General features: G+C 42.9%; 1 protein-coding gene across 5 annotated transcripts in view; it reads right to left on the bottom strand.

Annotated features, from left to right (window-relative positions):
• Rere (arginine-glutamic acid dipeptide repeats) overlaps positions 1-27,154 on the bottom strand; it is a 347,420-nt gene that overhangs the window by 121,014 nt on the left and 199,252 nt on the right. For 3 of the 5 annotated variants that reach the window (XM_055615371.1, XM_055615370.1, XM_055615369.1), the window contains 2 exons: positions 20,430-20,534; positions 1,220-1,268 (listed from right to left, as the gene is read on the bottom strand). The exons of 1 other annotated variant lie outside the window; for it this stretch is intronic. In XM_055615371.1, the coding sequence (XP_055471346.1) occupies positions 1,220-1,268; positions 20,430-20,534 (154 nt within the window). Of the gene's footprint in view, positions 1-1,219; positions 1,269-13,423; positions 13,650-20,429; positions 20,535-27,154 lie in introns of those variants that run through there. One more of the 5 variants, XM_055615373.1, reaches the window with a different exon arrangement.

The following is a 27,154-nucleotide window of genomic DNA, read 5'->3' on the forward strand; positions in this document are numbered from 1 at the left end:
GTGTGTGTGTGTGTGTGTGTGTGTGTGTGTGTGTGTGTGTGTGTGTGCGCGCACATGATATGTGAGCCTGGTGCCTACAGAAGACAGAAGAGGGCATCAGATCCCCTGGAACTAGAGTTAAAGATGGTTGCTGGCCAAAGGTGGGTGTCGGGCAATGAACCTGGGTCCTCTGGAAGATCCTAGCTCCAGACCCCTAAAGTATCTTTGAATTAAATTATACAGTAGCTAAATGTTCATCAATGAATGAGTAGATAAGCAAACAGTGACATACAGACATGCAATGAATAACTCAGCCTTTAAAAATGGGAACTGGCACATGCTACAACATGGATGAACCCAGAGAACATTTCAGAACAAAGTAAGTCAGTAACAAAAGACAAATACTGTACAATTCCACATCTATGATGATGGTCAAACACTGACACAGGAGGCTCTGGAGGCCTGAGCAAAAGGAGAGGAGGAGTTACTACTTTAGGGGATAGAGTGTCAGCATCACAGAACTTCTCAGAAACAACTTGTAGAGATGGGGGCTGTGATGCTGCACAATAGTGACATGTTCATAATGTTACTAAACTATCCCCTTTAAAACGGCTGAGCTTGAGCTGGAGAGATGGCTCAGCAGTTAAGAGCACTGGTTATTCTTCCAGATGGTCCTGAGTTCAATTCCCAGCAACCACATGGTGGTTCACAACCATCTACAAGAGATCTGGTTCCTTCTTCTGGCATGCAGGCAGAACAGTGTATAAATAATAAATATATCTTTAAAAAAAATGGCTGAGCTCTACAGTCCTTTTTATTTGATTTTTGAGATAGGCTTTCAACTATGGAGCCCTGGCTGGCCCAGAACTCTCTCTATAGACCAGGCTGGCCTCCAACGTACAGAGATTTTTCTGCCTCTGACCCATGAGTGCTAGAATTAATCTTTTTAAAAATTTCTTATTTCTTATTATTAACATTTAAGTTATGGTTCAAAATTAACATTCTTTAAGACTGAAGATTGAGCACACTCACTCCACATCAATCTCACACATGCATGCAAACACACATCCCCCCCCAACACACCAAAAAATACAAAAAACAAAAACAAAACCCAGAACCCCACAAAACCTTTAATTCCACATTTAAAAAGAATTAGAGGTTTCTCCATATCAATAACCATTCTAAGATGTAGCACAGAAACAGGAAATAAACATTTATTAAGTTAGTAAAAATGTTTTACCTGATGGCTAGGGCCAACTCGAATTTCTCCTTGGGTACTATTCAGCCTCCTGTAGTGAAGAGAAGAAAAGGTTAACAGTTGTCTGACACAGAGCAGCCAGTCCCAGAGAGACACCTTCATGGGGCTGGGGCAAGGGGCACTCCCCCACTGTTTCCAACACTGCTTCAGCTGTGCAGGCTTACAAGCACATGTCCTTAGCCTCTCATTCTGAGAACCTGACTGCGGCCTCTTCTGCAATCTTCTAATCTTCTATACCATTTGTCTGAGGCAGGATGTTCCCATGAAACCCCAGCTGTCCTCCTAGCACTCACTATATAGGTGAGGAGGAGTTTGAACTTGTGATCTTCTTTCCTTCCTTCCTGAGGGCTGAGATTACAAGTTTGTGTCACTGCCTGATGGTGGTGGCACCCACCTTTAATCCCAGCACTAAAGAGGCAAAGGCAGGTCGAGTTCTGTGAGTCTGAGGCCAGCCTGGTCTACATAGTAAGTTTCAGGACAGCCAGGGCTACAGAGAAACCCCATCTCTACAAACAACAAAACCACGCATTTGTCGCCATACTCAGGCTATCTGTCCTGACAGCCAGACTCAGGACCATGCATGCCAGGGAAGCACTTACAACTGAACTACATGCCCTGCCTCAGTTTTTCCTGATACTCCAACAAATCTTCTCATCAAGAGTACTGTTTGGAAGTGGGGATGGGGGTGGACTATCAGTAGCAATGACAAAGGGACAGAAGGCAGTAAGAACAGCAACAACAAAAATGGGGTCCCAGTCCAAACACTCTTAGAATGTACCTGGCAGGGGGGTAGTATCTATCCCCTGCCCAGAAAGGACCCAGATATCATTATCACGAACATAAGATAATCCATTCCAGAAGAAAGTTCACAAAAGTTAAGAGAATCAGTCAGGCTTCCAATATCCAATCAGCTGCCACAGGCTGCACACAAACCAGGACAGCCATGACCATGGCCCAACATAAAATGGTAGCCCTGGGACTTGCTTTGTGACTTCACTGCATGGTTTTCCAGCGTGGCCTCCGTGGGCTGCAACAACATGTGGGGATAAACAGATGTACCCCAAAAGCTCAACCAATCCCTGCCTGAGGTGGCAAAGTTGTCCATCTGATGTTGTTTGTCCATCCTGTGCCCTCCCCTCCCCTTCCCTGTAACAACCCAGTCCCTCAGCCTGGAGTGGACCAGATGCCTCTTAAGGAGACAGCGAGGCAGAAGGTGGGCATTTCATGAGGGAATAGAAACACAACAGCACAACAGAGGCAGACAGACAAGAAGGAGGCTGTGGTGGTGATGCACTTACACAAAGGGCTCGTTTTGTTAGGATAGGCACCTGCTTTCCTTTTGACACAGAAGCCTATAGATGCACTATTCTAGTAGGTTTATGCAGAAGATAACTGCTTCAAGAAGTATGTCAAGGATGAAACCAGTCAGGTCACAACTATTTTCTAAAAGTAGCTGCCTGGTTTGGCTTTGGTTTTGGGAGATAGGGTTTCTCTGTATAGCCCCAGATGACCTGGAACTCACTCTGTAAATGAGGCTGGTCTGAATCGCAGAGAACTGCCTGCCTCTGCAGTGCTGGAATTAAAGGCGTACACCACCCATATCAAGCCTAACTGCTTGTTTTCTCAGTTGGTGAAACCACTACTTCCATCCTAACACGTCTGTTTCTGTTTCTTACGTAGCCACAAGCAAACAAGCCTGCCAAAGCCTTTCCAGATTTCCCAAGTGCTTTTTCTGACTACAAGTGGCTCCGGCTGAGACCTATTCTACCTCAGAAGTCTTAAGCCACAGCCTATCTGGTGGCTTGCATCTACAGCTTAATCTTCTGCTTATTCTAGAATGTCTGCTATTTCAGGGTTCCTTAATGGTTAATTATGAAAACTTTCTGTTGTCACCAACACCCACAGTGCCAAAGTAATGCCACAAAGTGAAACAACCCTCAAGCACCTATGGAACTACACAGCCTCTGAACTCTAAAACGAGGAGGGAGCATGAAGGTGCACACCTGCAGTCCTGGCACTCAGGGGGCTAAGACTCCTCTCTTACAATTCGAGGACAGTTTTGGCTCTACAACAAAACCATTCTGACTGCGGACCCCCCCCCCATGCAGGGTTTCTCTCTGTAGCCCTCGCTGTCCTGGAACTCTAAGTTACACCCACACCTGCCTCCTGGGTGCTGGGATTAAAGTAGTACACGGCCACTGCCCTGCTGGAACCGTGTTGTAAGAAATTACAAAAGAGCGAGGTAGTGCTGGCTCCTATCTCTAATTCCAACACTTGGGAGGCAGAGGCAGGCAGATTTCTGAATTTGAGGCCAGCCTGGTCTACATCTAAAGTGCAAAGAACTAGGCCTACACAGGGAAATACTTTCTCAAGTACACAAAGCCAAACAAACAAACAAACAAACAAACAAACAAACAAACATTCCAAAACAAGAGATAGCTCAGGAGCTAGGAGTTAGAGTTACAATGTCTAGGAAATGCATGATGTAGACTAAACGTTAGAAAAACATCATCAGACAGTCTTTATTTCTATTGTCCAGGCCAGCCTCACACCTGCTATGGCCAAAGACCATTTAAACTTCTGATGCTCCTGTTTCCACCTCTTGGGTGTTGAAATTAGGCAATGCATATACCAAGTCTAGTTTGTGCATTACTAGGGGTAGAATCCAGGGCTTTGTGCATGCTAGGTAAGCCTTCTACCAACTGAGCAAAAGTCCTAATATATTTTAGGTCAAAGATACAAAGAAGCTGAAAGCAACATGTCCCATTTCAGAAAGCCAAATATGCTTGACAGAAAAACTGTGAGACTATAAATTAAAATGAGGGTCTAAGGAGACAGCTCAGTGACTATGAGCACTTGGTGCTCTTGCAGAAAACCTGGGTTCAGTTAACAGCACTGACCTTGGAAGCCCAATGTGGTGGTACATCCCACTTATTCCACTGCCCCCCTCTACTGTTCAGTCATTTTTAAATTAGATGAAGAAAACCCAGCCTCACACAGCCATGTAACTGGAGAAGGCAGAAACATTTGCTGCTTTTGAGGCAGTCTGAATACTTCTCCTGGCCTCAAACTCGAGGCCTCTGCGCGTCACCATCACACGCCTGTGCCACCATGCTCGTTTGTCATCTTTCTAGTACCACACCAAGACACAACAAGAGATGCTATTTGAAAGGCTGTGCAATGTTTTGATTTCTGTTTTGCTTTATTGCTAGGATGGCAAACACCGCACCACCAATTTAAGTTCCACACAAAGGCTTGTGAACAGCGTCAACACATAAATCTTTATTGATAATCTTTTGGACTCTCACATGGTACAAAGAGAATCAACTCTGCAGACTTATCCTTTGACTCCACCTCTGCATCATGAAATGCACATGTCTACAAACAAATACATACAAAAATAATTTAAAAATTTCTTAAGTGAGGGCCCTACAAAATGGCTCAGTGGGTAAAGGTGCACCAAGCTTGAACACATGATCAAAGGAGAGACCCAATTTTGATCCACGCATGTAAAATTAATTATAAAATTTAAAAGAAAAATCAATCACATACAAAAACTAGTGTCAGTGTAACTTTCTTGACAAGGAGAAAGCTCAGTGACTGCAGGTGCTGGGATGGAGAGAGAGATAACTACGGAGGGTAAGGGCAACATGACTGAGAGCTCTGAGGGGGCAGCAGGTATATCCTGATGTAGGAGCAGTCACACCTGTGTTGAAACAGTGTCTGTGCCATGCCTGTGAGCGTGTGCAAGCACACCCATGCACACAGAGAGGCATGCACCTCCCAAACATGTGTATGCTCCCTTGATTGTGGTTCTATGGTGCTGCTCAGTGCTGTCTTTGTAACAACCTATGAAATCTGAAAGAGCTAAAGTTCTGTGTGTTTTTTTCTGAGACAGGGTTTCTTTGTGTAGCCCTGGCTGTCCTGGAACTCTCTCTGTTGACCAGGCTGGCCTCCAACTCTTGAGTGCTGGGATTAAAGTCCTGCACCATCATCACCTAGTGGGAGCTAGAGTTTTTAAAAAGTCTGCAGATGTGCTACAAATAGACTGAAAATAGGAAAGAAAGCTAGATCTGAGAGGCATTAAGTAACAAAGACACAGTCTCTAGCACTACGGCCAAGGTGAACCAGTGACTGTGCCAGTCATTTACGAACCAACTCCAAGGCTAGAGGTGGTGGTAAACACTAATCCCAGTATGCCAGAGGCTGAGGCAGGTGGATCTCCAAGCTGGAGACCAGCCTGATCTACAAAGTGAGCTCCAAAGCCAAAATGAGCAAGCAAGCAAGCAAGGAAACAAGTAAATGAAGGATCAACTCCAAGTCATCTACCTTAAAACAGTGACAAGAAACCCCAGAAAGAAGCGCACACACACACACGTGCATGTGTTCCTATGTAATCCATACTGGACTCAAACGTATGATCCCCTGGCTCTGCCTTCTCAGTACTACCTGCTGACTTCTTCATCTTCTATTTCCTAGGAACCTCATGATTGGAAACCCTGAAATGCCGTGTATCAGACTTACCATGTATGTGTGTGTTCATGTTCACTCTTTAAAAACTATCACTGTCCTTCACAGAACAGAGAATTTCTCTATATAGAAAATATAAATTATATGTGTTTTGAAAAATAGCTGACCTCAACCTCTATTATTCTACAAATCCTTGGCTGGGATATGAAACGCTAACCAGTTACAGAAGCCAAATTACAACAATGATGGTAAGTCACTGTGTTTACTTCTTTAGTATCAAAAGAAAAAAATTTCATTGTATATGAAATCTGATACAAAAGAAACAGATGTAACAAAGCAGTATCCATAGCAACTACAACTTAATACTTCAGCTCTCTTCAGCTGCAGTGGATTAAATAAAATGACAAGATGTTCCCTTTGAAAAGTAACCTGTTACCATGGAAACAGTTTAGTCTAAGAAGTAAACAGGGAGTGGACAGAAAGAAGCTTGCATCTGAATTTCAAAAAGGAAGAAGCATCTTAGCCAAGAGGTGGGAAGGTAGAGACCACCAGCCACAGAGAGGCTACTTCTGAAGGACTGGTCATGCGGTGGGCCTGCACCATCCGAGGGCTGGCCTGGAGTGTGACACAATCACTTCATCACCAAGGAAGGGAGGGTGGGGAAAGCAGCACTCCGGGGTATTTACCGGGAAGTCCCAAGTACACAGACTCCAGAAACAAAGTTTAGCTCCATGTAGTCTTGATATGATCTCTCACGGTAAACAATCTACACGCTGTAGCTGTGAGAGAAAGCTATGGTAGGAACTCCACACTGGCCTGCTGCAGCCACTGCTGTCCTTAGCTCTGTGGTAGCATTCCATCAGAACAAGACAGATCCGCAGGCCTTGCTCCCGCCCACATCAGCTGTGGCTTTTTGAACATATCACACACATGGCTGTCTCATTCTCAAAAGACAAACCCTTCTGAAGATAGGAACCAAGCCTGCTTTTATGTCCCCACTACATCCAAACTCAGACTGGGATATTTAGAGCTTTAACCGGCATGTAGCACGTGTGCAATGGAAAAGGCTTCATGGTATTTTCTCTATTGTGGACCTCAATCAATTCTCCCAACACATCCTATCTTCCCAAACACTCTACCTTCCATTTCATGTCACCTTTCTTAAATCTATCGGAGAAAATATGTAATACATATTTTTCAGAATATAGCTTATTTTGTTTATAAGCGTGATCTTGCAGTTCTGTCCATTTAATTTTATACTTCTTTATAACTGATTAACAGTACATTGTCTTGATCTATTTATATGTGGGCAAGAACCTACGCTATGTTCATAACTGGCTACTGTGAATAGTACTGCAATAAACATGGATGCAGAATATATCGGGCTGGAAAGATGGCTCAGAGGTAAAGAGCACTGGCTGCTCTTCCAAAGGTCCTGAGTTCAATTCCCAGCAACCACATGGTGGCTCATGACCATCTCTAATAAGATCTGGTGCCCTCTTCTGGACTACATGTGTACACGCAGACAGAATATTGTATACATAACAAATAAATAAATCTTAAAAAAAAAAAAAAAGCATATATATGAAGTGCTAACTTGGAGGCATATCCCTCCCGTACATGAGCAGAAATGGTACTGTGGATTAATATGGCAGTTCCACTTTTGTTTTTCCTGAGGACCGACTATAACTTATCTCCATAGTAGCTACACCATTTATACTACTAGAAACTGTCTAAATATTCCTCTCTGTCCACTTCCCCTTCAAAGTCGCTCTGATCTTCTTTAGTGTGCGTGCGTGCGCGCAGTGACTGCAATGGCCAGAAGAGGGTGTCAGCTCTCTCGCCAGGTGACATGGATGCGGGGAATCGAACTGCAGTCCTCTGAGAGGGCCCTCTCCCCAGCCCACTGTTTGTTCCCTCTTCTTTAGATTTATTTTGTGAGCAGGAGTGTTCTGCTTGTGTGTATGCATATGCATTGCATGCATGTGTGGTCAGAAAAGGGCACCGGCTCCCCTGAAACTGGGATTACGGATATTCTAAACCACCCATGAGCGCTGAGAACTAAACCCCAAAGCCTCTGGAAGAGCAGCAAGTGCTCTTAATCACTCTTCAGCAACCTCCCCTCCCCAAACTCCTAATCTGCTTTCTTAATGGCTGTCTCTGACTGAGGGGAGATGGCATCTCAGTGATTTTGGTTTGCATCCCCCTATTGTCTAAATAGATGGAACACTAACAAATGTATTTTGAATGAACAATGACTCTAATATTCTAAATCAAGCATATCTTAGCTATAGCTAGCAACTAAGGGCTTTATTCCAAGATAAGCGTCAAGGGGGACAGAGGGCTAGTCCTCTAAGCAGAATTGAGAAGATGTTTAACTATCTAACAGGAACAAAGTTCAGCTTTCATTCAAAACAAACAAACAAACAAACAAAACGGAGAATTAGGCAATAACAGAATGGCAAAAAAGTCAACACAGGCATGCCCCAAAGCTGTAAGCATGGTATGAGTTCCTCTGGGCAAGTCCCTAAGAAGCATGTGACAGTCTTAGGGCTTTGCAGAGAGGAAGGCCTGAGGAAATAAAACGACTCTCTTGAGAAGTCACAGCAATTAATTACAGAAGCAGCTCTCCCATAGGCTTCTTCAAAACATAATCCAGTGTCCAGAACTAAGAGCTAGGCATTAGCTAAGGAATGGCAAGACCCTGAGAAGAACCATAAATACAGCCTTTCACTCAAAACATTTCAGATCAGAGAAACAGGCATTTTAAACTGTGTTAGAAGTGGGTGTGGTGTCATAAGGCTGAAATTCTAGTCCTCAGGAGGTCAAGCCTAAGGCTGGAAGAGATGGAAGGCCATCTGGGTTAGAAAGGGAAGGAAAGAGATAACATTCATTCAATATTTAGAAGGAAGAAGGGATGGACAGCAGGAAGGAGGAGCTTCTTCCAAGTGCAGCAACAGCCTTGCTCATTGCCTGCATGTCTTACCCACTTATTCAATGGTCTGCTTTGCACGCCTGGCAATGACACCTAACTCTGTCCCATTCCAGGCTCCTCCTGGACTTTACTGTCTTCATCTACTGCACAAATATAAATGGCTTTAACAACCACAGCTTAACAAAAGTGTGCACACATATATGCATTCCAAACATAACGAAGTCCTCCAGGGTTGAGCTGATCTCCTAAGCAAAGACTGGACTTTCCGTACACTGAAATCAAACTACATAATAAGCCTGCACAGCATTCCCTGAGAGAAACCACAGAGTCAGTAAGCAGGCCTAGAGCACACTTCCAATGTCTCTCTATCCCACTTGGAAGAGTCTGAAATGCTTAAAGACAAGGCCATCGCTTAATTCCTTACTGTAGTGCTGTGAATACGGTGGGCAAAGAGGCAAAAGGCATCAATTATCTTCCTCATATATGTAACTATACACATATAGAATATGTTAAGAATAGAAACACCAAATGTTACCAGATATAGAAAGAAGGCTTCTTTGAAAACACAACTGGTACTGGAGAGATGGCTAAGAGGTTGTGAGCACTGGGTGCTCTTCCAGTGGACCCATTTTCAATTCCAGCACCCACACGGTGGCTCAGCACTGTCCATAACTCCAGTTCCAGGGAATCAAATGCCCTCTTCTGGTGATCTCAACACCAAGCAAGCATATGGTGCACAAATATACATGCAGGCAAACCACTCATAAACAGAAAATAAAATAAAAAGTAAAAACAAAATTTTAGGACCTAGAAAGGTGTTATCTGTCTATAATCCCAGCTACTAGGGAGGCTGAAACAGTAGGGCTGAAAGTTTGAGGCCAGTCTAGGCAACTTAGTGAGATACTGTCTCAAAATATAATGAAGATGGAATATATAGCTTAGTGGTAGAACACTTAACTACCAACCAGGTGTCGGGCTGTGGGTTTAATCCTCACAGTAGGAAAAAAAAGAAAAAAAAGTTTTGGGTTGTTCTTCCCCCTCCCCAAATGGAATAAAGATAAATACTAAAAAAGGAGCAAGGAGGCAGCTTAGTCAAGTGGTGGATAGCTGGTTACAAACCACCCAAGACAATTCCTAATGTCATTTTGCTACTGTCATACATGCAAGGAACTGGAGAAAGGACTCACAGCTATGACAACACAATGAGCACTTCAGTACGTCCATCATTCTTTAAAATCACAAAGCCAGACGCATGAGGACGACGAGCTCAGAGCAGCGAAGCAGCTAGTCCAACGCTACTTATTATGTTGAGTACCAACACCATCCAGCTTCAGATCTAGTCCCTTCTCTTACTCCCGACACAGGAAATTTACTGACTATATTTTTATTTTGTGGTTTTGGCTTTTTGTTGGTTATAGAGCCTAACTACATAGCCCTCGCTAGCCTGAAATGCACTATGTAAACCAAGAGAGCTACAAATGCACAGAGATGCACATGCCTCTGCCTCTGGAGTGCTAGGATTAAAGGCCTGTGCCTCCACACCTACTGGAACATATTTATGTCAAAGATCCATTATTGCCAGGCATGGAGGTATAAACCTGCAGCCCAAGCACTTGAGTGGCAAAGGCAAGTAGATCTCTGAGTTCTAGGTCAGCTAGGACTACATAATAAAACTCTTTCTCAGCCCCTCCTCTACCCACAACAAAAACAATCCATCTGCCAGGCTCTATACTAGGAACAGAGGTTAGAAGACTATGTGGCCCAGTGGTGGTGATGGCACACCCCTTTAATCCCAGCACTGGGGAGGGAGAGGCAGGTGGGTCTCTATGAGTTTGAGGCCAGCCTGGTCTACAGAGTGAATTTCAGAACAGTCAGGGTGACACAGAGAAAACCGTGTCTTAAAAAAAAAAACCAAAACAAAATTAAGATGGGCATGGTGGCACACGCCTGTAATCCCAGCACTCTGGGAGGCAGAGGCAGGTGGGTCTCTGAATTCGAGGCCAGCCTGGTCTATAAAGTGAGTCCAGGACAGCCAAGGCAACACAGAGAAACCCTGTCTCAAAAAACAAAACAAAACAAACAAACAAAATTAACTGATTGATTGATTAAAGGAAATGGTGACCCCTGTCCAACAAGGAAGGACAATCGCATAATCACAAATAATGTCTATTTCAAAGAATGTTAACAGAAATTATCTCTAGCCCAGCTGAACTAAATAACAGGTTACCTTAGTGTCAGAGCATGATAGTGTACATTATTTTAAACATGCATGCAAGTGCCTATGGCACCTGGATCAGAATCAGTCCTGTGGGCTTCTTCCAAAGACTCATGGGTGCATACTTTTACAATCTTCTTTTAGCTGGTGTTTCCTGCTTTCTCCCATCCAACATCTGTCACAGGGTTGGAACAAGTGTGTCTCTGGTAGGAAGAATACGGCTCAGGAGGGACAAAAAGCAAAATGGAAAAGGAAAAGTGAATTCAGGAGGAAGAAAGGATCAGGAACTCAGTACAACCAAAGAATCAACAGCATGGTAGCCACCAGGCCTGAGATGGGTTAGAGTTGCCTCCACCAGGTAATGTGCCAGAAAGACTAGGTGAGAAGCAGACAATATTAAGAAGTGGCATCAGTGACACACAGCAAGTATGCCCAGGCTGCCCACCAAGGACAGGCTTCGTGTGTGCACTCATACACTTGAAATGTAGAGCTCCACTCATTTCCAGGCCAGATTCCACCGCAGTGGATGAAGAGATAGCAACAGGGTAAAAGATACGAGAACTAACTGTTGCCCCTGAAGCACAACCTTCTTTGTTTCCCCATATTTCCTGCTACTCCAAGTGCAACAAGTGGGGAATGAATGAGCCCAAAGGAAACTGACTAGAGTTTCTACTTGTCAACCTGCACCGAGGCCCTCACCAGCCAGGAATAACTACAATGCTATCCTTCACCTCCAGCACCACCAGACATGTTCCAAAGCCCTGGACAGGAGAAGATGTTCAGAAGCAGTGTAACAAAAATACATTCTCAAGACAGGAGAATAAAGAAAAAATACATGCACACAGCAAACAGTGCTGATTTTACTACATGTGAAACAGAAAAATCAACCCTGACAACCAGAGGCCATCCACAAAGCACAGTCAGGAACTCCAAATCTTCACCAGCAAGGCAGGTGGCTATACCAAAGCACCCAAAAAGCAAGTTTACACCAGGATCAGCCGGCCAAACAATCAGGTCTCCTAAACACTCAAGTATATGGTCTGGTTCCAAACACATCATTACAAACTGTGGGTAACACTGGGTACTGTCTGCAAACTTCCAAATACAATGTTCCAATATACACTGTCCTAACAGGGGGTAACGCTCAAAGGAATGGGAATCAACACAGAAATATCAATAAAGACACTAGCCCTACATTACTCCTCTATACAGCATCTCTTTGTTTCAAACTGTAAAATTAAGCCCGAAAGAAAAGAGATTCTATGCTTTAGGAATATTTTAAATGTTAGCACTGCTAAAACCCTGCCCCAATCAGAGGCCTCTCCTGACAAAACTCCACATCCATGTTTCCAGATAAGAGCTTACACAACTCTTCCTCCTTGCGGTCAATGCACAGGGAACTTCTGCCCTCCCCTAGCTCACACTCCTCTCCTTAGGGTGCTTTCTGTAGTACTCACAACTACATAAAACCTGACTGTTGCTTCTAAATTGTTCCCAACCCTTTAGGGGGAAGGAGGAGAGGATGTGAGAGGCATCTAAGTAATGCCAAACTTTCTAACTTCCTGTTCGAGTAAGACTTCCACACAAGAAATCTGCTTCTCCTGACTGACTCCCTAGTAAACCACAATGGCAGCCACCTGCCTGGGCTCTCTCTGCAAACAGGAGGCCCAAAAAATGTGAAAGTCCACTTGAGTGGTCAGAAATCAAGCCATGGGTATCAAATGTGTCCCTGTGACCTCTGCCTTCTTTGGCACCAGACCCTTTCCACTCTCCTTCTACTCAACTCAGCAGTCATACAAAATGCAGATACGCCACAAAGCTAAAACAAACACACAAGAATAAATAAAAGTATACGAATTCCAGTTTCAATAGACGTCAATGTATATAGTCTCACAAAGCTAGCAAGAAAATTCCCACAAACTCCAGGAAGGCTTTGGACCCTTCCAAAGGAACAGAAGAGAAACCCAAGTGGCAGGCAGCTCCCTTTCTAAAAGCCACTTTAAGATGACACAGTTGTAATCACCGTCCAAGGCTGTTCCCTTGTGTGTCACCTCACAAGCATTATAATTTGTTCCAGCAAACAGGCTCTCAATCAAAACAAGTTCCACCCACCTTCAAAGCAACCAATAGCTGCCCACCTACCCCCCTTCCTAAAACAGCCAAACAGATCCACTCTGTGGCCCGGCAATCCCTACAAGGCACATGGATAATGAAGCAGCCGACAGGTTTGCTCTGCAGGTTTTTAAGACAGACAATATCTACAAAATGCACTGGGAAAACTCAGGCTAAAAGCACACCAAAGAGAGAAGGAGGTGAGGCAATAGGGAAGAGGAAATGGATAGAGACTCACAAAGCTTCACTCTACATTTGCTTGATTCACCTCCCAATAGACCCCACGCACAGCTCTGATTTCATGCTTCCCAGTGCCACCTCTGCATGGCCAGCTGGCTGAGTCAAGGGCTTTAGGAACATGCACTATGAATGGCAAGGTGATTCATAAACATCTTTAGAAAGAGCTTGAACAGCAAAGCCAATGTCTGGGTAAGGCCAGGGGAAGATCGCCTACCTGCAGGGGCTGAATGGATCATCCATGACTAACAGAGGCTCTCGTGAGTCTAGCTGGATTCCTGCACCTCTACTTACCGCTAAAACTCTGCCCTTTCCTACTCTAAGTACTCAAAATGGAGGCACATGCAGGCTGAGAGACCTCACAGAGCTCTCACTGAGCTTGTGCTATGACCTAAGCCTTCACGCAGAACGCAGAAACTTCCCTCACACTGACAGGACTGAGCATGTGCTGTGACCCTCCCTCATCCACACACTGTCTCTCCACAGCGCAATCAATCTCAACCCTGCTGTTTCCGTAAATAAAGCGCAGCCAACAGTCTCTGCAGCTTCTCCCTGCACACCAAGCTAGTGTGCAGAGAAGTGGGGCCTTAGAAAGGGGATTCCAGACAGCCAACACCAGGGAACTCCACAAGCCAGGGAAAAGCGTCTGTCCGCAGGAGACAACAGCAAGTTTTCTTTTGTCTTTCATATTTTAAAGTAAATGAGGTTTTAAAGAAACTAGTTTCTCAAGAAAGAACAAAAATAAAAACAGGTCCAAATGACTGCACCTGAGATTAAGTCCAGAAACACAGCAGCACACTTACAGCACAGCAGCAGTGCTTAAGAGAAGCAACTAAACACATCTTTTTGGAAACGGTACGTATTTGATAAAAAGACCAAACAAGCAAGCCAGCCACAGAGGTACGGACACAATGGAGACAGCACTAACACAGTACACAAAGAATCCTATGTTTCATGCTAAGAGCTCCAAAATCTCAAAGTGATAAATTACAACACTGCCTAAGGTAATTAATAGCAGTCCAGTCAGGTCATGAAGAGTGAATTCTAACAATAAAAACAGCAAGAAGGTGCAAATAAAAGAATTGGGGACTGGAAGTATAACTCAGCAGCAGAGCACTGCCCTAGCATGAGCCATAATGGTGGGTTGATCCCACCCCTAACATCAAGAAATGTGCTTGCATATGGCCCCCAAATACCTAAAGACCCTCACTCTAGGTTCCCTGATTCCACTCTCTAAGCCAAATTCTCACAGCACTATCCATGAAACTAAATCTATTAAAACTCCATTTGAAAGCTTTCTCAAATCAAGTAAACAAGCTACCTTACTGTAGCAATACTGAGCACCAGAGTGCTCACTCACACTGCCCACGGACCAGGCAAGGGTAGTGTAAAGGCTCCTATAAAACCCTGCAAAACAAACCTGTCTTCTCATCCAGTGCTCATCTCCCACAAAGGGCTGTTTCTCATGTAACAAATAGCTGACATGTAGGTTATTCCCAGCTGCAAACTAAAAGGTGATTTTTACATCACTTAATTATAACTTAAAAAGAAAAGGAAGGTCACAAAATGCCCAAAAACATAAAAGACAAGATTAGAACAAAGGGCAGGGCCAACTGTCGGCAGCCTCTCACAGCAGCACACTATGGCTAGTCCCTGGGTAAGGCCCTGTCTACACTTTGAGACAAAGCACATTTTAAGATGAGGAATCTACACACTCATCTGCAGAAAGCATGACCTGCAGCATACCAGGGATGCCAAGAGCTGAGGATGGGACACAGTGGATACCTGAGTGCTTGCCCAGCATGCATGAAGCTCTGGGCTTGAGCAGCAGGAACACATAAGCCAAGTATGGTACCCGTAATTCAGGGAGGCAGAGGACTCAAAGTTGAAAGGCACTCCCAGCTATGTGGAACTTCTTACATTCAGAGAGAGAGAGAAGGGAAGGGAGCGGGGGGGGGGGGGGGGGCACACATGAATTCATGCACTCAACCAGATATAGCTGCAATGGTTTCCCTTTGTCAAACACATGAAGACAGGGCTGCAGGCCAGAAGAACATTTACCCAGAACTGCCGCAGTTGACAGTGCAAAGACCTGATGAAATGGAGAGCCCTGGAACTAGACTGGCACTGAGGAAACCCTTTCACACAGAAAAGGTTCATTTAAACAAATGACATGAAATAATTCAATAGAGCTACCTTCACAGTGGGAAAACAAAACCAGGAACTATTACATAAAAAGTTACTCCAAGTCAAGAAAATCTTATTTTCAAAGTTATTGCTTTGGTGTCACTAGATGCCCTGGGTGACACCAACGGTAAGCCACCGAAGCTCCTTATTCTGAATCCTAGCCTATGAGTCTGGCCTGCTAATATCTGTGGTTTTAAAACTGCCAACACACCATGTCAGCATCCTACTGATGACAAGTGTGGATATGAGCACATACGCCATATATATATATATAAATATAAACTTTGTCCAACTATTTTGACACAGTTGAGGTTGCTTGACTATTAGAATTAATTTTCTTAGCATATACTGGCTCTCAGTCCATCACTGGTCTTTATTTTCATCCCCTCTACTTTCCTCTGTTCCCCCGATGAACCCTTCTTCCTCCCAAGTAGTCCCTCTTTTACTGGGTCCTATGAATGAAATTTTACATTAGCGAGAGGAAACATGCATTATTTGTGGCCCCTCCCTTAAGGTTTCTCCCCAGCCTTACAGGGTTACCCTCTGCTTTCATGTTCTATGTATATTTGGAGTGATTTGGATTGTGCATGAGAAAATATGTGGCATTTGTCTTTCTTTTGTTTCCATTTCACTCTGTTGTTCTCCATTACCTCCTCCTTCATCCCCCCCCCCCCCGTCGCCCCACACACCTTATAACCCCTAGATTTCATAAAAGAAAACACGTGGTACTTGTCTCCATAGTAATTCCCTGTAAGGTGTAGATTTAGCAAAGGTTTTTTTTCCTCCCACTTTGAACACTCTGTTTCCTTTGCTGTGTAGAAGAATTTTACGTCATGCAACACCACTTGTCAATTCTTGCTATCAGTTATTAAGCTAGTGGAGTCTTTCGGTTTCAGCTCTTACGCAGAAGGTTTTATGCACTTTGGATGGCCTTTGCATGACATGAGGGATGGACGGAGATTAGTTTTACCCTTCTCCATGCTGGATACCTTGTTTGAAGAGGCCCCCTTTTCTCCAGCATGTACGCTCTGGCATCTTTGTTGAAAACATGCTGTAGCTGGCCTCTGTGCAGTACCTCGCTGCTGTTCCTCCTACTTAGGGCTGCTTTAGTTACTTGGGGAACTTTGTATTTCCACATAAGTTTTAAGCGCACCTTTAGTTCTATAAAGAATGTCAACGGAAGGGAATGAGAATGAAACTATTTCCTGACTGTTTTTAAGAATGTAGCCATTTTCACAGTATTAATTTTGCAATCTCATAAGTGTGGATGATCTTTTCTTTAAGTGTCTTCTTTGGTGTAGTAGTTTTTTTTTTTTAAACTGTATTATTACTATTATTATTTGCAAATTTATTGTTATTTATATGCAACTCTGTGTACACTTGGGTATCCATGAAGACCAGAAGAGGATGTCAAACCCTCAGGAGCTGGAGTCACAGGTGCTGGGAACTGAAGAGCTTCAGGTCTTCAGGAAGAGCTTTTTTGAGGCACCAGACCCAGAAGCCTCTTACATTTTGAAATGTTTGTTTTATATATGTGCATTGTTGTGTCTTTTATTGCCTAAGAAAAGAGTAAGAGAATTCACACTAGCATTTTCCTGTTATACCGACTGGATGCTATTTCAGTGAGCTCATTTGTCCATTTCTTTCCAGAATTCTTCAGCTTCTGGAATACAGGTTATTCAAAGTTTTCTCTAATACTTCTCAGAACTTCATTGTTACTTGATATAATGCCCCAATTTTCATCTCTAATGTACTAATCCAAGTTGTTTCTTTTTTCAGTTAGTTTTCCTAGGGTTTATCAAGTTACCTTTTCAAAACCAGCCCTTTGACTGACTTAGTGTACTGTTCTTATATCTCTATCTCATTAATTTCTTTCCTATCTCAATTATTTCTCTCTAGTGATTTTTGGTTAGTTAGGTTTCTTCTTGTTTTTCTATGACCTTGAAGTGCATTATTCAGCTCAATGTTATTTCTGATACCTTGATACCTCTGTGTTTTTTAAAGCAAGAGTCGTTAATTGAATACATTTGCAAAAGGGCAGAAGATGAGTAGCAACTAGAATACTGCACGGAATATAGAAGCTGTTGTAGCGACACATATCTTCTTAGAATTATCTTCATGGTACCCCAGAGGTTTTGATCAATAGTGCTTCCAAGAATTTTTAAATTTCAGCTCTAATTTTTTCAGTGAGCAGCTGTTCATTCATTAGTATGTATATATCTCATGTGTGTGTTCACAAGCCAGAAGACATCACCTCAATGTCATCCACTTTGTTTCTATTGAAGGGTGTTGGTTTTTTTGTTTTGTTTTTTATTTTGTTTGTTTGTTTTTTGAGACAGGGTTTCTCTGTGTAGCCTTGGTTACCTGCAACTCACTCTGTAGACCAGACTGGCCTTGAACTCACAAATATTAGCCTGTCTCCCAAGTGCTGGGAGTAAAGGTCTGTACCACTAACACAAAAAAGGGTCTTTCATTAGCCTGGAACTTGCCAACTAGACTAGGCTGGCTGGTCGGCAAGCGCCAGTTTTTCTCTCACTGGTGCTGGGATTCCAAGAAGTGCAAGCACCGTAATGCATGCTTTTATTTACGTAAATGCTGGGGGTTAAACTTGGATCCTCATGTTTGCAAATTGAGCATTTTCCTAGCTGAGCTAACTCAGCCCACAGTTCCTCTTTACTCTTTTGCAATTAGCTATATACCTTATTCCACTATGATTTAATACAATCTAAGAAATTATTTCAATAATGTTTGTTAGCATTTTAAAAATAAATTTTTAAGATTTGCTTATTTTATTTTATATGTGTGTTTTGCCTGGATGTATGTACATATACCGCATGCATGCCTGGCACCTGCCCAAAGTCACCTGGGAATGGTGCAATCCCCTAAACTGGAGTTGTGACAGTTGTAAGCCATTATGTGACTGCTGCAAATCAAATCTGTATTCTGTGAGAGCACCAAGTACTCTAAACTGCCAAACACCCCTCTAGCCCCTGTTAGGCTTTCTTTAATGACCTAAAATGTGATCTGTTTATGAAAAGATTGCTTGTTTGCCATTGTTAGATGTAGTGTTTTATAGGTATCTGTTAAGTCCATTTGCTCTATGTTGCAATTTTAATTCTGAAGTTTCTTTGATGATATGGGGAGTGGGGAGGGGGGATCTAGGTGACCTATTCATTAAGGACAGTGAGCTGTTAAAAACCACCCATTATTAGCTGGGCGGTGGCTCACAAGCAGAGGCAGCGGCAGGTGGATCTCTTTTTGAGTTTGAGGCCAGACGGGTCTACAAAGCAACTTCAAAGACGGTCAAAGCTACACAGAGAAAACCTGTCCCCAAAACCCAAAAACCTAAATAAATAAATAAATAAACAAATAAATAAATAAATAAATAAATAAATAAATAAATAAATAAATAGATAAATGTTGCGCATTATCGTTTTTATCTTGGCCTATGTGGACCTTTTTGTGCAGCAGTGGTTATTTTAGCCTCAACATTCAGTGAACATCTATTTGCAGCTGTTATAACCATGGTGTAGAGACACAAGCCTTTAATCCCAACACTCAGGAGGCAGAGGCAGGTGGATCTCTATGAGTTCCAGGCCAGCCTAGTCTACAGAGTGAATTCTGGGACAGCCAGTGCTACAGAGAAACGGTTTCTATCTTCAAAACAACAACAATAACAAAGTCTCCAAATGGATTGTTCCCTGTTACTACATAGGGACCTTCATCTCTTCTAATTTGGGATTGGCCTCTGTTTATCAGAGCAATCAGAGCTATCCCTGCTTGTTTTCAGCTTGCAGTTACTTGGCACACTGACAGTTGTTTTGGCTCCATTTTTGCTGTGATAAAACATTCTGACAAAGAGGAACTTAGGGGAAAAAGGTTTATTTTAGCTCATAACTTCAGATCATCACTAAAGAAACTTAAAGCAAGCCTGCTTACCATTCTACACAAGCAGTGACTCTGACCAGGAAACTCAATTCATAGCCAAAGAAGTATAGACAACAGGGACCGTGAAGACATAGCTTTCTCTTCTTTTTTTTCTGTCTTTTTGAAGACTTATTTAGGCATTTAAATTAATTTTATTTATGTGTACTTATGTTTGCCCATGAGTTAATGTGTAGCATGTGCATGCAGAAGTCTACAGAGGCTAGAAAAGGGTTTGAGGTCTTCTGTAACTGAAGTTAAAGGTGGTCATGAGCCACCCTATGGGTGCTAGAAACAAACCTGGGTCCTTGTAAGCACAGAAAGCACTCGACTGTTGAGCCATCTCTCCACACCCTTATCTAACTCTCCTATACAGCCCAAGATCACCTGCCCAGGAAACGGAGACCCCCACAGCAAGCTGGATCCTTCAGCATCAATGAACAATTAAGTCAATTCCCCACAGACATGCCCACAGGCCAATCTGACCCAGGAAATTCCTCAACTGAGGCTCTCCTTTCAGATGACTTTAGGCTGAAGTTAAAGCTAATAGTGTCTAGGGCCATCTTCTACTTTCAGGCTAGTGAAGTGTATTTCTTGTAGCCACACTGGCCTTCATGTAAATTTTTATTCTGTCACTCATGCATACCTAACCAAGATGGCAAGAACAGGGTGCTACTCATTTCCTACTACTAGTCTCCCCAGACCCTGGTTGAGTGTTCTTGGGACCTCATTACCAGAAATAAACTCAACAAAAAGTATCTAATATACTTTCCAAACTGACTCGTTCTTTTCCAACACATTATGTAAGGCTTGACAAAGTGTGTATCAAGGAAACGATCTACCAGTAAATTCAAAGCACAGACGAACAGCTGTGTTATATCCTTACCCTTCCTCTGTACACCCTCATTTCCACACTTTTTCTTGCCTAACAAAAGTAAAAACAAACAAAACAACAATCTATAGTAAATGCTGAACGAGCCAACTATGAGGTTTACATAGGCTCTGAGTCATTTTGTGGAACCTTACTAGCTTAAGTAAGTACAGAAGTGTAAATGCACAAGCACAAAAACATGTAAGTGAGAAAAGGAAATGGCCATAAGTGACTGACTTACCTTGTTTCAGGGTTGTAGCCTAGTATGTAGAAAAATGAGTCCACTCGGGCTTTAAACTCTCGAGCAGCAAATATGTCAGAAAAATGGGAGATGTTACACTTCCCTCTGGGAAAAAAAAACAAAAGACAAAAGGTATGTTTAAATTAGTTGCTTTGCAAACCAAAAATGCACTTGAAATGGTGTGGGGGTGAAAGAAGCACATGACTACATCCAGAGTGTATGAAAAATACATAGCTTCCATGCTTGACTGGCAATGATTTTTGTCTAATGATTGCTTCAGTATACAATTTTATATCACATTTGCTTTTTTTTTTTTTTTTTTCACAGTTTGTGATGAAATAAAAACAAACCACAAATATATACTGGGAGTGAGGTGTGGTAGTTCAACACTCACTGAAGTTGAGTGACAATCAAAACAGTGAATTGTGGGCAAGCCAAGGCTAACAACTGAGGCTGTCTCAACAAAGCCCATATAATTCTAACAACAAAAGATATCGGGAGGCAAGGCTGTGATAAAAGAAACTTAAGCCCACAAGAATCAAGAAGACTATTAACATCACTGGGGAAATACACGATAAAAAATTCCATTGACTAGAGGTCAGGAACGTCTTCCCTATAAAGCACCACAGAGAACAGCACCATCTCTAGGTGTGACCACCAACCAAAGTCAAAGTGTCCTATAGTCGAAGCCTGTGTGACAGTACAGAACTGCTGGGAGCCACTTCCAGGAACCAGGACCTAAGGCAAATGACAGAAGTGGCTTGCCATGCCGCGGACCCACCTTCCCACTGCACACTCGCACACACTGTTGGCAGAGTTTGGACTACACTGTAGTCTCTCTCAAAAGCAAGGTATGATCTCTCAGTGCTTGGGAGAACGGACAAGACGGGACTGAGTATTAAAGAGAAAACTACCACCTTTCCATCTGCCTGAAACGTCTGGTTTCAGAATTCCCTGTCGCCCCATTTCTAAAGCACCTCTTCACTGCTAACAGAAATACAAGCAAGGGCAGAAAGGCGCCATGCACAGTCGTCTCCAAGAAGTCATCTCAGCTGGGTGGTGGCACATCACTGGGATCCTAGCCCCAGGGGCTGAGCCAGGAGGATCCCAAGCATCCTCAGAAAACAGGAGAAGGGAATCAGTAACCCTTCAAGTGGGTGTTCAGAGCTGGTGGCATGCTCTGGGCTACACAGCATGAAAACAGTACAGGGAGGTCACATGCTGAAGGACAAACAGTGAGGACAGAGCCTTCTATAACACAAGGGAGGGAAGAGGAATAAAAACCATGACCTGGAAACTGACTTCTTTATATTATCAACATCTGGTAAAGTCTTCCCATACCTGAAGTATATGTAAAGCAAAAGGACACTCAGGAACAGGAGAATAGAATTCACAGCAGCATGTCTTTAGAGAGCTGCTGATCATCTTAATAACGAAAAAACAAACAAACAAACAAATCACCTTGAAAGACAGTCTTTTCTTTTTTTCTTCATTGATTTATTTGTTCATTTTACATCCCAAGTGCAACTCCACTCTATCCTCCCCTCCCAGCCTCACCCACCCACCTATGTCTCCCATATCCCCTTAACCCAAGACCAACCCACCCTGTCACATCAAGTCGCACCAGGACTAAGTTGCCTCCTCTTTCACCAAGGCAAGACAAGGCAACCCTGCTAGGGAAACAGGATCCAGAGGGAGGCAAGAGAGTCCAAGCCAGACACAGCCATCACCCCAACGGTAAGGAGACCCACTTGAGAACCAAGCAGCCCATCTGCTTTGTATGCAGCCTACACATACAAATTAGGAGCAGCCCATACACGCTATTTGGTTGGTGGCTCAGTCTCCACGAGCCCCCAGTGAGTCCAGGTTAGTTGACTATGTAGGTCTTCTTGTGGAGTCCTTGACCCCTCCAACTCCCTCAAGTCTTCCCCTAACTCTTCCACAAGACTCCTTGGATTCCGCCTAATATTTGGCCGTGGGTCTCTGTATTTGTTTCTATTATCTATTGGATGAAGCCTCTCAGATGACAGTTATGCTAAGTTCCTGTCAGCAAGGACAGCAGAATATCAATGGCAGTGTCAGGGGTTGGCTCTCTCCCATGTGGTGGATCTCAAGTTGGGTCAGTCATTGGTTTGCCATTCCTTCAATCTCTGTTCCATCTTTATCCCTATACTTCTGGTGGACAAGACACAAACTTAAGTCATAAAACCAGATCCATTAAATCTAATAGAAGAGAAAGTAAGGAGGAGCCTAGAACACACTGGCACAGAGGACTTCTGTTCACAAACAGAACAACAACAGCTCAGGCTATTAACAGCAACAGTTAATAAATGGGACCTCATGAAATTGAAAAGCCTCTGTAAGGCAAAGGATAGCATCATTAAGACAAAGGGGCAGCCTACAGACTAGACAAAGATCTTCACTAAGCCTATGTCCGATAAAGGGCTAATATCCAAAATATATAACGAACTCAAGAAATTAAAAATCAACAAACCAAATAACCCAATTAAAAAATGGAGTATATAGCTAAACCGAGAATTCTCCACAGAGAATCTCTAATAGCTGAAAAGCACTGAAGAAAAGTTCAAGGTCCTTAGTCATCATAAAAATGCAAATCAAAACAACTCTGAGATTCTACCTAATAGCTGTCAGAATGGCTTAGATATTTTTTTAAAGATTTACATATTTTATTTTATGCGTAAGTATTTGCCTGCATATGTATGCATGTACCATATACCCGCCCTGGTGCCACAGATCCCTGGCACTGGAGTTGCCCAGCTGTGGGCTGCCATGTGGGTGCTGGGAATTGAACCCAGCTCCCCTAGAAGAGCAGCCCATAGCCTTAACCACTGAGCCATCTCTCCAGCCCCAAGAGAGTCTCTTCTATTCTAGGCCACCACGTTAAGGTAGAGAATTTTTTTTTTTAATTACTTTCTCAGTTTTTATCTGGTGTCTAAGGACTTCTTGTGAGCTACATGTACATTTTCAGAACCCCACCTTAATTTTATGACTAATGTTTTTTAGTGCATGACTGTGTAGTTCCTATTGTGGTTTTTCTAGGTGTAATAATACACACAGAGAATTTAGTATCGTGTCCGGTACCAACACTCCTAAGTCTAGGAAGTGCAGAAATCTTACTTGCACCCAGATCCCTTAAACAAAACTGACCTAAATACTTCTCTATCCAACAAGCTGGGGGGGGGGGGGCCTTGGTCTCATTTATTAAATTTTTTAATTCTGAAAATTTTTAAACTAGTATGTTTAGTGCAACTAATTTTTCTTTGATTATTTCTTAACTGCATGCCATGAATATATGGCATTTTAATTTTTACAATATTTTTTAGCTTGTACTTCTCTTTATATCAGAAGTTGTTTCATCAGAAAGTATTACATTTCTAAGTATAGAGGGCTTGTATTCTTTTGCTTTTTATGTAAGCTACTAATTCATTGCAATGTAATCTGATAGACATTTTTATGACTTATGACTTAATATACAAGGAACTTTTAAGAAGGTGACAAAGTGAAGCTGGAGAAATGGCTTAGCAGTTAAGAACACTGGCTGCTCTTCTGGAGGACCAGGGTTCAATTCCCAGCATCCACATAGCAGCTTAGAACTCTCTGCACCTCCAGTTCCAGAAGATTTCACACCCTCACACAGACATACATAAGACAAAACATCAGCGCACATAAAAATAAATCAATCTTAAAAAAGAGAGTGAATGTGACAATACACACACACACACAAAGAATGTGCACTATTACCCAGAGTACAGATTACAAGTGCTCAGGAAAGTCCTAATGAAAGCTGTGCAATACTCACACACAGCAAACTCCCAATCCTCCTGAAGCACACATAAGTCATACAAAACAGATAGAAAACACACAGTGTTCTTAGAAAAGCCGGCATGGGCTTTGCGCATCAGCTGATAAGACACATTCAGTGCAGCCACTCCGCAAACACCAGCATCTTCTCACAGACCCACAGAGGCACATGCAGAAAAGAAAATGATTTTTAAAGGGAGAACTAGTCCAGGCACGGGAACTCACAATCAAGCTTTCAACTCAGAGCCCTTCATCTGCCACCAGAGCAAGAAGGCGCTAAACAATGTGAGGACAGAAACACTGACAAGCTCTGTGTCCAACAATAATGCACTAACAGGCGTGGACGAAATAATCAGAATGTTCTTTTTGTTGTTGTTACTGTTGGTTTTGAGACAGGGCTTCTCTGTGTAGCTTTGGCTGTCCTGGACTCACTTTGTAGACTAGGCTGGCCTCGAACTCACAGAGATCTGCCTGCCTCTGCCTCTCCAACTGCTAAGACTGCAGGTGTGCACCATCATGACTAGCTCAGTAAGAATATTCTAAGTCACCTCAAAGAAAGAACTCTGTAATACATGAAACTTCTTAGGGGAATCTCTACAGAGGTAATTAACCTATCTTAACCCATAAATATAATGACAGCTACTCATACCAAAGCAAGGAGAGACACTAGTGCAGAATGAACATAATGAAAATAATTAGGCAAGGTTTCTTGGCCATAAACTTTAGAAAATTTATCCCTAAGTTACCTTTCTAAAACATGAATCCCTAGGTAAGATGGTAGCATACAGCCAGAAATACCCTACTATATTTTTTCTTATAACTACTACAAATAGCAGACAGACAATAAGCAAGCTGGAAAGTAGCCCTGAAGTCAAGGGCCACTTCTGACTTCCCATACTGTGCTCCAATCTGGGCACTGTAACAGCACACGTTCCCAGTCACAATTCTCGGTCCCAGAGCAGCCATTCTACTCTCATCACCGACAAAGCATCATCCTAATGGGGAACGCAATACAACAAGCAAACTGCAAGAGATGGGCATGTGGGACACTCTTGGAGCTTTGCAAGATAGCAGTTCCAGGGCTAAGTTCTACAAAAGTCATGTGAATTCCCAAACCCAATCAACCCACCTCTTGGGCAACAGGAAATGAAATCCATGAATACTGAAAATCATCAATACCATAAGTAAGTGTATTACAAGCTTTTCTTTCTTAAACAGTACTTTATAGACCTCAGTGCGATTCAGTACCTGAAAAAGAACACTGGTAAGGCCACTGCATAGGAGGCCCTCTGTGAGCGCTCCACAGGCCTCTTTTAGCAGATGCCAAGCTGAGAGATACATGTTAAGGTCATGAGGCCACTGCCAGGCCATCCTGAACAAGTAAGTGTCAAAGGGATGATTCAAAAAAATTAGAAAGTCTGATTCTGGTCTCATAGCTATGTAACAGCAGGATTATGCTGAAGTCCTCTTGTTTCAATCTGGCACTTTTCATATTATGCACAATGTTAACCAAAAATGCACACCTGGGCATAAAATAACTCAAGCAGCAATCAACTCACAATACCAGCTTCTGTTATGGCAGTGGTGAAGGAGGGCCATAAAATCAGAAAGCAAGAACCTACGTGAAATTTACCAGAAAGGTAAAGATGAGGAATGTCCAAGGCCCAGGACTCAAAACTGGCTGCAAAGCAGTAACACTGGCTCAATACACACTTCTCAACATAGTCCAGAGTAAGGACAAATCTCCTTTGGGTAAGGAAATGTATGGCCGCAGAGGAATTCTGTTTTCCTTTTGATTCATGGTGACTAACGGACAAAGCTCTCCTCTTTTATAACCCAACACTAGCACCAGCTTGAAAGAAAAATATAGACATCAGCTCCATTCCAAGTGAATGGGACAGTAGAGCCCAGTCAATGGCAGCACACGGCATGAATCCATGTAACAAAGTCCTTTGATCTTTGAAAGAATAGTGCTAAGAGCCAACAGTGTGAGCCTTTTTCTTTTTTTGTCCTCTTTTTTTTTTTCTTTTTTGTTCATTATACTCATCTGATCCTCTTTCATGTGCCCATGAACTGTTTTATTTGTGTCCCCTTCAAAGTTGAAATTTCTCTATAGTAGTACTGGTTTACATGTGTGAAAAAGGAAAGCATCCTTTTTGGCGGGTGAGCTATAAAAAGAGAAAACTGGCAGAAAAAGTTGAATCTCAGTTCTCAATTATCACCTCTCACCAAAAAGTATAAGTTAGTACCCTAACTTTGAAGAAGAAAAAAGGAATAAACTGAGACTACCAGGCCTCTATCATTCCATCCTGTTATTATGGGTGATGACCACAAAAACAATCTAAAATTTTCTGTGTTGAGATACTACTGCTGAGAATGAGATCACAGCCATACACACTGAGTGTCAGACTTTGGCAAATCTAGGCTTTCAACAAGGTCTACCAAGCCAGACTATGTAGTGACAAAGTGAATACTTGCCATCCAGCTATCAGGTCAGCAGGAAACACTTCATTTAAGCCAAATAAAATAAAACTCGGGGTTGGGAGTGGTGTCATACACCTTTAATCCCAGCAGAGGTAGGTGGATCTCTGAGTTTGAGGCCAGCTTGGTCTACAGAGTGAGTTCCAGGACAGCTAGGGCTCCACAGAGAAACCCTGTCTCAAAACACAAACACAAAATAAAATAAAATGAAAGAAAGAGAGAGAAAGAGGGAAAGAGAAGGGAAAGGGAAGGAAAAAGGAAAGAGGAAAGAGGGAAGGGAAGGGGGAAGGGAAGGGGGAAGGGAAGGGGGAAGGGAAGGGAAGGGAAGGGAAAGGGAAAGGGAAAGGGAAAGGGAAAGGGAAAGGGAAAGGGAAAGGGAAAGGAAGGGAAAGGGAAAGGGAAAGGGAAAGGGAAAGGGAAAG

This window comes from Psammomys obesus, unplaced genomic scaffold (assembly GCF_907164565.1).
Source record: "Psammomys obesus unplaced genomic scaffold, mPsaObe1.curated_primary_1811, whole genome shotgun sequence".
NCBI lineage: Eukaryota > Metazoa > Chordata > Mammalia > Rodentia > Muridae > Psammomys > Psammomys obesus.